The sequence below is a fragment of the Micropterus salmoides genome, unplaced genomic scaffold (assembly GCF_014851395.1).
Source record: "Micropterus salmoides isolate LMB-PRFRI ecotype aquatic unplaced genomic scaffold, ASM1485139v1 Ms_hic_scaffold_13, whole genome shotgun sequence".
NCBI lineage: Eukaryota > Metazoa > Chordata > Actinopteri > Centrarchiformes > Centrarchidae > Micropterus > Micropterus salmoides.
Window position 1 is genome coordinate 14,365,775 of NW_024040374.1, and position 12,312 is coordinate 14,378,086.

Genomic DNA, 12,312 nt, shown 5'->3' on the forward strand with positions numbered 1-12,312 from the left:
AAAAGGGCCTATTGTCATGGACTGAAAACATGTTACAATCACTTTAGCTTCTGTGATTCTCTGATTAATTTAAAATATGTTAAGAAAAGAGGAATTATCCGTGACTAAAGGAAAATGTTCAGTATTTTGTAAACCCACATTCATGAATATTATTTATAAAGTGTAATACCGAGTGGTTTTCCTGGCCACTAAAAATGGCGGTGAAAAAAAAACAAACAAACATGAAAACATTTTCTTAATAAAACAGTAATTTATTTCCAACTGAAAACTAACATTGTCTGAACAGCACATTACAGGGGCATTGTTAAGATATTTTCTCCAAGGCTCAGTGATCTCTTTCATACAGTACACTTGGCATGTACACGGCATCTCCTTCAAACGAAAGAAAAAAAAACAAAAAAAATAAATGAGAAGAACGCTAGTGACAGAAGAAATAAGCCCATACGTGGGGGGGGAAAAAGAATGAGAAATCAAAGAATCCATCCTGGAGAAGTAGAAAGATGTCTGACTGTACAATTACCAAGCATTTTGGTTTACTTCTAAGCCACAGAGAAAGAAACTGGCTCGCCTGACAAAAGCAGACGACGGCACAGGAGGCACAAAAGACGTGACACAGACAGGACATCCCGTAATAAGCTCACACACAATCGACTGGGTTCCAGCTTTTAAGTGTGAGATGTTTGACAGTTTCCATTTAGTTTGTGGATACTGTATTCTGGTTTTTTTTCCTCTTTGTAAGCCAAGTGTTGGTACACTACAATCGAAATATAAATGCTGCATTCATTAAATACATTAAAATCTGCAATGTAACAACCTTTTCCTCTGCATATGTAATTCAACACAGCATCTACATGAAAACAAAAAGTTGGCTCCTTTTCTGACTACCGTTTTGTGCACAAGGCCCTTCACCCCAATCGGACACAAACACCTTCCATGTTTTGTCCCCCCCCCCATTCTTACCCTCAACCACTTGCTCCAGCCTCTCTGCCAACTGTTCCCTTTTTCCTTTCATTAATCCTTTCACAATCATTCACAGACTGATAACTTGACAGAAAAATAAGTGCTGGATAAAAACATGAGGTAAGAAAGTGGTTTGATTATAGATCATGCAGAACATGCAAAACAGCAACAAAAAATTAGCAAAAGGAGAGTAGGAAAAAAAAACAAAAAAAAAGTGTGCATTTAAAAATGGGAGAAAAAAAAACAAACACTTACACAGCTTTGCGTCTTTGGTTATAAAGTAGGTCAAACTATTTTCACAGCTTTTCATCCACCCAACGGACCCCTCAAAAGTTAATTTCTGTTTTTTCATGTTGACAAAAAAAAGTCTACAAAAAGTAAGTTAATCATTTTCTTTATCGAAACATTTCATCACATCTTAACAGGCGTTCTCCTGTACAAACCCTCCTCGCTCTTAATACTTTACACTTTACAAAATATACATTCAACCTGGATTTCACCTAATGTAAGCTCGGCTTTAGTGTTAGCACTATTTCATGAGAAGAATTTAATATATGGAACGTATTGCCTACTTACTGAGATCTACTTGTTGCGTGAAACTACCAAATTTAATACCTGACAAATTCTAAAATACCAAAAGACCAAAGAGAAAGGTTTCTTTTTTGTTTTTATAAGTATCTCCATGACATTGTTCATTTACATTATGAAAATAGCAGCCCTGAAATAAATAAATGCAAATACTAAAACTGAACTAAAGAAAAAGTATTATGATTAATGTCAAAGTACGGTGGCTCTGAGAAAACAACACAAGCTTTGTGTTTCGACTCGCTCAACTCGAGCCGAGGCGCCCGCCGGTGTCCTCCTCCACTCACGGAGGACAAATCCTCTCCTCCACTTCTCCCTCGGCTCTCTGGCCTCTTCCAGGCCTGGAGTGATGTGGGGTGGAGATTATGGGAGGGACAGTCCTCACTGGATGTTACAGGACTCTTTTCACCACACTGGCCCAGCACAGGGATACACCGCCTTCTTCCACCACTTGTTGCCCCAACAAATCGAGCTCTATGTGCCCTTTGGCCCCCAGTCTCCTGCACGAGAATAGCATGCAGTTTTATGGTGCGCACCGGTTCCCCTGCCCCTCCTCCTTTTTCAGCTTTCTTGCAGCCAACCAGAGGGACAGAATATGGTGGTAAATGTCTTAATAATATGAAGGCCCGGTGACTGCAACATGCACTCACTGAAGCACGGCTCTTGGTGGCAAACAAAGATGTCGCTGTTGTTGATTTTTCCTCAAATGGAGCATACTGAACGCAGAGCCTTTTACTTTAAAAGGAGCTAAGGGGACGGTAGCAGTTGTTGTCTTTACTAACAGGATCTTCCACTCCTGTCAGTGGGAGGGGTGTTTTTGGGGGGTAGGGGGTTCACGCCGAGGTGATATTGGGCTGATGAGGGACACTCTGACCCCCCTCATGGTGAGCCAAGAGGGTGTTGTTGTTTATGACGAGTGGGTGTTGCTGCTGCAGCGGCGGCGTTGTGCTGCTGCCCTGACTGAGCTGACCGGACAGCTGGCCGAGCTGCTCCGAGTTGGCCAGCGACTTCAGCACGGCATTCTCGCGCTCCAACACCGAGTTCCTCTCGTATAGCTCCTTGATGTGCTCCTTCAACACCTCTACCTCCTCGCGAACAGCATACATCAGGTGGCTCTTCACCAAATCCTGAAAGAGAACACACAAAAAAGGAAAATAGTTTTAAAATAGTTTTTCCAACACAGCAGATTCCATCCTCAAACAAAGTAAAGGGACAAATATCATCTCAGAGCTTTAAGCGGTGTGTTCTCGCTTTGGCAACACCTTTAGCATGTAAGTGTCTTTGCTGTGGGGGTTATGCAAGTGTATTTTCCAAGAGGTCAACTGTCTGTCAAATTGCATGAGCAATACTGAGTGTTTTGTTTGCTTTTCTGGTGTGTTTTTTTCCTAGTAAAACTTGTAGCTCAGAAACAGGAAAGGCAGAAGCTTTCAAGACTCGAACATTATGGGGAATCATGGGATATTACATTAAATATTCCCAAGTGAGTTCCATGTTTAGCGTCTCTGCGATAGTTGTGTCACTTTAGCCTAGGCAGTGGGAAAACTTGTATGACAAGTCACTGTACGTGCTTGCAGAGAAAGTTACCTAACCACATTTAAGACATTGTGGAAAACTCACCATTGCCTGCTCAATCTTGTTATCGATGGCGACGACGCTGGCACCGGATGCACTGGAGAGAGAGAAAGAGTAAGATTAGATTGACATCAGCTCTTTCACATTCAGCAACTGACAAATATCATCCATAGAGTGCCAAACATGACCTCAGAGGATTTCACTGGTACTTGAGAGGGAAAAACAACAATCCAACAGTCAAACCTGCTTCCAGAGAATGGGATGAACAGATGTGAGATGTAATCATTTTTCAAAACACACTATTTTTAGTACACTTGATCGGAAGTGTCAGATTAGCACTGTTCAATGCTGTTGAAAAGGCAAAGAGGGATGATTTTAAACAAACAGGTCAGACTATATTAATTACCATACCAGAGATTTACATGAAAATGCAAGTCGCACTGTGGAGCCCGTCAACGGCTCCTGACCATAACAAAGGGTCCTTTAAATGGTTCCAGTGATCACAAGCAAGTAGGAAACAGTCACATTTCAATACTACTTCACAAACTGGACCTTACACCTACCCACCACCCCTCCATGTTCAGTCTAATGTCAATTTACTGAGTCATCTTTGGCTTTCATTATAGACACTATGCACTGATAAATTGGATGAACACAAAAAAAATCTTGTGTTTAGCCAACCAACCTACCGAACAATCCCACCTTATATTTCCACTGACTTTTGTGCTATGTCACGTGAATATATTTGTGTATTATGCTACAAAAATAAACTTGACCACGAGGAAGTTTCACAGATCAGAGCATGATCACATACACACACTGTAACACATAATGAAAAATTAGAGCCTATAGTATAATAAATAACTAATATTTAAAAACAAAGAAGCACTGTTTGTCCAACACATTTCATTAAAATGTTCACTGATTATATCTGCAGCAGGAGCCCCGACAAATCTCACGCAGACTGTCCATGACTCCACAGCGATGAAATCAGATTACAGAAAGGGCGGGTTGGCTCCTCTCCTGCAGGAATTGTGTTGTCGGTGCGGGTGATGGCGCCATCGGTGATGGGTTTACATTGTTAGTAAAATGTCATTGTTCTCTACTCTCTGTATGTTCTGGCGAAATGTAAAGCTCTCACACCGGTTATTGATGCACACTTTGTTAACAGGTTTATCAATCCCTCCGAACCCTCCCCAAAGAAACTCCTCCCAATGTTAATATAAAAGATGATCAACTTACTTAATTACGCACGATCCGGTCAAAAAGAATACGTTTCAGAGTTTACCTTTACCTCACGAAAAAAGAAACACAAACAAAGGGTCTTCATCCGTCTGTACAGATAATGGGGTCTTGCACAATCGCAGTCCTGCTTGGATGTGGATGTCAAAAAAGACGAAAAAGGATCGACGCGTTTCCATACCGCTAGACGGTGCTCTGACATACATCTGGGGTAGAAGAGGGAACATGATGTGCAGCCCGGATCTAAGGACGTTTTAAAATGAGTTTAAACAAATTTGTGATACACTTATAATAAAAAAAACAAAACAAAGAAAAACACATGTTATGGAGAAGTGATATACTCCACCAACATAACTACTCAACTATGGGCCGACCCATCTTAAATACACAAACGTTGCAGCTATTGCGGGACAACAGTAAAATAAATATAACATCATTCATGTGAAATATATTCACGTGATAAATAAAAGAGGTGTCGTTTGCGCAATTGTAATGTAGCTTGTGCACCCAACTTGGGAAAACTGCAGAAACACGTAAAAGCGTGAACTAACCCCAGCAAACACAGTTAAACGTACTATAGATTCATTTTAAAACAGTCTAGGCCTACACAAATGTAAGCATTATTCATCACCACACTGTGACCAACATCAATCATATGGAGCTTCTTTACTCCATCCAGCATGGACTGTCCCTGCGTGTTGGGGAGCACGTACAGCGCGGAGGGGGTGGGGCAACCCGCAACAGCACGTAGACTACAACAAACACCAAACACTAACCATCAACCACAGAGAATAAGGTGGCCTGGGTGCCAAACAGCTGATGCGCGGAACAGAACCAGAGGGAAATGTCTATTGAACAGATTGGATGGCTACCATGTCCGAGGTGGCGTAAAACACTCAGCTGCCCATGTGTGAGTTAAATGCCGCCATATAAAGAAGTGCAACACTTGTGAGTGAGTGAGTTTAGAGTGGGAGCGTTTAGATGCAATAACACAGACAGTTAACCATACCAGTACATATGGAAGTTAACTAATCCGACGGTAGAAACACATGGCAGACACCGTATATAAAAGTGCATTACCTGGCGCATCTTGACCTGTAGGACACCACACGTCCTGAATATGGTCCTGAATATGTCGGCGAAGTGACCGGCGAGGAGGGCAGACTGTAGCTCATTTTGCAGCGCATGTTTTCGTTCCTCAAAAGCTTCTCCAAAGTTGTTCCCGTGTCCAACTCCACTGAGTGTTAAAACACGGATGCCTTTTGTTTGAGTCGGAGTCAAGCGTGTCTTAAAACCGCGCTGGGTCACATGTTGAGAAAACAAAGGGGCGGAGTTCAGCCGCTCCCTCCCCTCTCAGCCTAATCGACTCATAGAAAAGTTCAGTGAGTGACATTATTCACCGCCAGCCAAAAACTGGACCTGTCCGGTTGTCCCTGTCCCCTTGTGCTGCAGTAGAAAATTTTACAACTCTTGAGTTGGCAGTGTGTTTTGGCAACCAAATGAATTATTGCATAAAAGTTTTCATGTGCTCATGTTTTTCAGTCACCTCAGTCAACTTAAAGCAGTTAGCCTGTAAAATCTAGGTAGAAGACATCAAAAAGAAGCGTGAAAAGCTAATTTAGCTGGTTCATTTCTTTCATGAACTGTATACTAGTGATAGAAACTCAAATGAGAATGCTGTATGTCTTTATTGGTCGCATTAAGCTAATATCAGTGAAATGAAACACCAAAGCAAGACACATTGAATCCACTTGGTGAATTCATGTGCTTTGTAAGTACTGGAGTTCAACATGCAGCGTCCCACATGTCTACAGTCCTCCTCCTCTCCCTCCCTTTCCCAGGGCAATGCAAAGAACAAAACATGTGAGGCAAAGTAGGACTTTAAAAATGTCAGCTCATTTTTCTTCTCATTTGAATAGTTGTCAAATTACAGAGGATCTAAAAAAAAAAAAAAAAAAGGCTGGACTGCAGTTTGGACATGATGTACAATATGACACATCCACACGGATGTGCTGACAGCGGGGCAAATGAGCTGCATTCCTGAACAAGCGACTCACTCGGTTGCTTGATCTAAAGGCCGATAAACAACACGGGGAAAAGAAATTCCTCCCTTTGAAGCGAGCACTTCCACATCTTGGACAGTGAGAGAGAAGAATGTCCACGAGCTTTACCTGGAATGTGTTTTTATCAGTAATAAAAAATAAAATAAAATAAAAAAAAAACAGGCAGGTTGGATCAAATTTGATTGTCAAGTGACCAGGAGATTTGGCCTAAAGGAGTTATAAGAAATGTTAGAGACAGAAGAGAGGAGGGAAAAAAACCCTAAACTAATCTGTTGTCATTCGGTGTCCAAGGAAAACAAAGCAAACTGTACATTTTATTCAAGGAGGAAGACATGTGGTGGGTTTATGTAAGGACCACTTGCTGCGTTAACCTCAACATGGGCCTTCCTTCCCTGCAGTCTGAAGCAGTGCACCCTCCCTCCCCCAAACAAAGTCTCCAGGACCACAAGGCAGCACATTCCAACTCTGGACACCTCCGGCCCAGAGACCAGCGCTTCTAAACCGAGACATCTGTGTCAGAGCCACCATCCCGCTGTGACAACACACGGTCAAGTGTTTCACTGAGGACTAGCTATCATAGCAGTCCTGTAACCACAAAGCTTTTTGTTTGATACCAGCTGATGTGAGCTCCCCCCCCCCCCCATCATCAGCATTTCCGCTACACACTTGCAAAGCTGCTCAGGAGAACAATGTAAAAATGACAGTGACTTTATGGGTGGCTCTACGTCACAGGAGAGCAAAGGGCAGTCTCCTCCATTTCTCCGGGTTTATCACATGATGTTTTATAGCGTCAGAAATTGAATGTGTTGTCCATTAGGAGGGCACAGATGCATCGGCACACGTCCCCATTGCAAAGCATACAAACACTCACTGTGGGGGGAGGCAGCTGAATAAATTAGACCTTAGCCTTTTGGTGATAACCCCCCCCACCTCCACCACCCCTTCCTCCGCCCCCTTTGGCAAGTGTATTTCAAAACAATAGCTGGAGGGTGGAGGCTGTAACAACAGAGGGGTGTGCTCACTGACGACTCACTGTTTTTCCTCTTCCAGATGCAGAGATCTGTTTTAGCCCAGCTTATGTCGTTGGTTTTGAAAGATGCAGTTCGGCTGTTACACCAGATGGTGTCAGCAGAGGTTCTGACTAGTTGGGACACAAAAACTTCTGTAAAAATGCACAGAACAGCTTCAGGCGAGAGGGGTTCAGGCGAGAGGAGTTTAGTCATGTCTTACCTAAATGATCACATTCACCTTCTTGGCAGAAATCTACCAGGCGCTTCCATTTCATCAGTACATTTTACAAGCTGGCTCAAAAATGAGCGTGTTGTTTCATAATATTACCTCTCATTATTTCTGTTAACGAGACAAAAAAAAAAATCATTCAACGGCCACAAGGATTCTGTCATCACGGCTCCGAAATTTTATAGTTGTGATCTAGCAAGTGAAACTTTTGGTCACTATCTCCCCCCTGTAGTGTCAGCCAAAAGCTATAAACGAGTGGCTTCTCAATTTGACTTACTGAGGAGGTCAAAATAACTGCATGGCCAAGCAACCAACCAAGCCAGCCCCTCAACAGCCAAACTAATGATCACCCTCTCTGAAGACAAAGAGTCCAGTATTTTTGAAAGAGGGCGTTCTCTATGGAGAACTGTGAGCCCCTCATGTTTACTTCTCTAGTTAGATAAATTAAATTATGACAGCACACACATCCTGTTGTCCAGAGAAACATTATATATATATATATATATATATATATATATACATACATATACATATATATATATATACACATATATATATATATATATATATATATATATACATACATACATACATATACATATATATATATATATATATATATATATATATATATATATACATACACATATACACATATATACACACACACACACACATACATACACACAAATATAAAAAACGTCGTAAAGTAATCTAGTTTTCCATTATAATTTCCCAGAACCCATGTGCTTGTTTACTCGGACTAACAGTCCAATACAAAAAAAGATATTTAGTCTACCATCATATGTGATAAAGACAAGCATTGGATTCGGACATGGAAGAAAACATAAGCAGCATTTTTTTGGAATTTGCACTTGAAAAACGACGATTAATCAATCGTTACAAATGTGGCAGATAATTTTTTTGTTGATCAATTAATCAACGACTCGGCTAAATATTTCTTAAACTTCAAACTGAAAGATGGAAAAATCTCAACTTTTAAGCCAACATAGACAATTCCTTAAAGAAAACAAACTACTACTACTATTACAGCACAATTCCATAAAAACTGGGAAAACTGAGGAAGATTGTTTGAAACGGTCAAAAGCCACAAATTAGACTGAATCTTTCACACCGTTTGAGACTAATTTTGTAATACCGCACATATTTTTCCCCCCTTTTTGTTGTTTCTATTTTCTGTGCCATAGTAGAAAAATTATAATTTGCATAACAGAATGAGTGAAACTAGAAACCTAGATGCCATCAACATGCTTGCCACGATCCAAACAAATAACCAGAAACCTTGAGTGTTAAAAGGGAGAAACAAGTTACACAACACGAGGAATACTTGGCATTTGAAATGACTTAAATTTGCAAATTGCACTAAAACAGTCGCAAAACAAAGAATCTTGACCAACCACTTCTGTCCTTATGGTAGTGTAAAGCTCCAAACAATGGCAAAAATTGCATATTGTTACAGTATGTTAATATCTGCCTCTGAGCATGCTAGAGTTTTCGGATGCTGTATATTGATGCACGTGTCATCTACATGAAGTGTGATCCTGCTGACACAGTGGAAAGACTAAACAAAATTATTGTCTGGAGAGGGAAGTTATATTTTTTTCCATCACCAAAACAGAATGTGTGTGCTGCCACTAAGCTTCCTCGTAAACAGACCGAAGGGACTGTCCCACTCCTGGCCTGTTACATAAACCCCAGACACAACATCTTGCTCTGCGTATGTCCCCCTTAAGACATGGACACCTCTAGCAGACGTGGATGAACCGGACGGTCAGGGAGCATGAGAAGGAATCTAGGCCTTTCTGCCTTATTACAGGAAACAATAAGATCTGAATTCTGGAGACGGCGGATCATTGCATTATTTTAAACGGGTTATGGAAAATGTTAATGGCCACTGAGCCACCCCTACTGCTCCTGAAGAAACGATAAAGAGCCAGAGTGTAATGTGACTATCAAACTCCATATGCAAACACAGTGGGGGGATCCAGGACAGGAGTACACCCCAGCCTTTACATAATCACTGCCAAAAACAGTGTTCAACTAAAACCAGATCTTCGGAATGAACCATGTGCTTCAATATCATGTTTCACTACTTTTTCTTTGGGTAATTTTGGCCCGTGCCACTTGTTTGGCTCAATTTGGACTAAACCCCCACTCGACTGTGTTAACAGTAATGGTGTCACTCCCGAGGCTTTAATGGGAAAATCCTGGCACCTCACTGTTAACGAGCCTCTGTATTCAGCACAGCATTTATCACGGGATCAAGGACTTAGCCTCATTTGGGTTTCCTCTCTGAAGTGCAGGGTTTGGGTTAGACTAATGTCGTTAGGCACTATGCTGCAAAAAACACAGGCCCCGATACTTATGTCTGGCTTTCGCAGAGCTTGGGTCATGACTTGACATTACACACCTAGAAGATATCTTGAAGATTAGAAAATTGCTTTGTGGACAGAAGGTCAACTGTTTGAAATTGAGTTAGAGGTGAAATGTGTAACTCGCTCCCCCCCTTCTTCACCAACTATTCGGGTGCCTATTAGTGCGGCATGTGACCCTCTGCTGTGCCCAGAAGGGATGTTTGATGGCGAACAGTAGACGCCAATGGATATATTAGGCATCTCCCAGGTGTGAATGCCTTTAACTGACTGAGTGTGAAGCAAGATGATGCTGAAAAAGAGGCGCTCAGCAAACTTTTCCTGGAAAAATAAAAAGATCAAGTGTCAGCAAAGTTTCCAAAGATAAAATTGACAGGATAAAAATGTTGCCTTCATACAGTGCCATCTTTGAGACTTGAGGTATGATCTCCATCCATTAAATCCTCCCTGCACCTAAAAGGGCTTGTTCAGTTTGAGATCAGGTCAGGAAGGAGTAATCCATTCAAAATGATGTCCTTACAGTTGTGTGTGTGCTCCCAACAATTCCCACCATGAGTAAGCATTTATAGAAATTTCATTAATAGATGTTGAATAAAGCGATGGTATTTTCTAAAGGTACCATTGTTTTAATAAAAGATAGCACATTGCTGAAAGAAGGTTCAGCTAAGCCAATAAAGGAGTTTGCTGGCACTGCTCTCCCACGTCCTCCCAATAATGAAATGTTTGTTTCTGTGTCATAAACAGCAGCTGCATACCTGGTCTGGCTCAAGTAACTCTGACTGGCTGAGCGTGGGGCCACTGATCAGGTGTGCTCAGTCGGAATATAAATCTGTCTGTAATCATAAAGTTGATCAATGTGGACTGAGGGCAGTAAAAGAGCTGCTGCTGGTTTACTTGGGACCAATCACAACCTCACAATGACTCCATTCAGCAGAAACAACAAATCTCTATCCTGGAACGTTTACAAATGCAGAGTGTAACTTCACTAAACTGATTCAGCTGGGCTAAAACAAATTCATCTCTGGGTTGTTGCAGCAGAGCTGGTCAGGATCAAATGACATTCAGACATAATTTCAAAACATGTACTTGTACACTGGTTGCGACACTGAAGTTACACATTTATGTTATTGGTATGAATATTGGCCCCACTTTTACAGCCAAACTCTACACTTGAAATGTACTCTCTGCTTTGAATCAATACCCAGATGTTCACAAAAGCACTTTTTTCCTCAGTCTTCACGTTACCTCACTGTTGATATGAGCCCCTCATGTCATGATAGAAGTTCTTGCACAAATCTTATTTAGACATTATAGATGTTTTTCTACACTAAAAATCTTTTCTACACACTCACAAACATGACTTTGTAAACTTGCTATCACAGGTTTACAAAGGCTGTCCAACCCCTTGTTTTGAAATTCATTCTGAACATTATTTCACAAGCACAAAATCGTTTTGGCCTTCTCTGAGCTGTAGCAGACATGGCATTGTGAAGATAAACAGGTAAGCATGTCCACCACAATGTAGTAGAACCTTGCGCAAAGCACTATAGCTGGTTATGAAAAAGTGATGGCATGCTGCCCAGCTGAGGTTTTACATATTTCAAAGCAATCGTTTTCAGGAATGCTACTTTATGCCCTCAAACTGTTTGTATGCAAACCCCTCTTCCTCTACTTCCAACAAGTCCGACCTTGCAGGAGAGAAGGCTCATGACAAAGGGAGTTGAAATGAGGTGGCTCCCTCAGGTTTACCTGTGGTTAGTTGAAAGGTTTTGAATAAAGCTGCACTGTTAGTTGCAGAGCCCACAGGCAAACATGAGCTGGATGATGAACAAACAGAAGTGCTGAATCTTTTGCCAGCCACGACGCTCCATTACTTACTCATCTGTACTGCTGTTTTACTGTAACATTGGAATCACATCTGAACTGTTTAGAAGAAGAATATGGTTGTATGGATGTTGGTACATCTCATGCTCATTGAAGTACAATACACACAAACTCAGGATTCATGATACATTTAGTTTTATTCCTCTAATCGTCTTTTGTTTTCTTACCAACAGCTGTAACATCAGGGGAGTATAGATAAACTACACTTTCAGATGCACTAGGACTGCCTCTGCCTCACTGGCAGCTGGCTCCCACTCACTTAATACTGCCACACTACTGCACATACACTTACCTGCACTATTAATGCTCTCACATACCAGTACATAAACACTGTCCATACTGTATACCTCTGCCTTACAGTGTGTACATATCTA

General features: G+C 41.4%; 1 protein-coding gene across 1 annotated transcript in view; it reads right to left on the minus strand.

The window, feature by feature from the left end:
• Positions 1–230: 230 nt before the first annotated feature.
• tsc22d2 (TSC22 domain family 2) overlaps positions 231–12,312 on the minus strand; it is a 40,219-nt gene continuing 28,137 nt past the window's right edge. The window contains exons 2-3 of the mRNA XM_038715677.1: positions 3,163–3,214; positions 231–2,672 (exon numbers count right to left, since the gene is read on the minus strand). Coding sequence (XP_038571605.1) covers positions 2,379–2,672; positions 3,163–3,214 — 346 coding nt within the window. The 3' untranslated portion in view covers positions 231–2,378. The remainder of the gene's footprint in view (positions 2,673–3,162; positions 3,215–12,312) is intronic.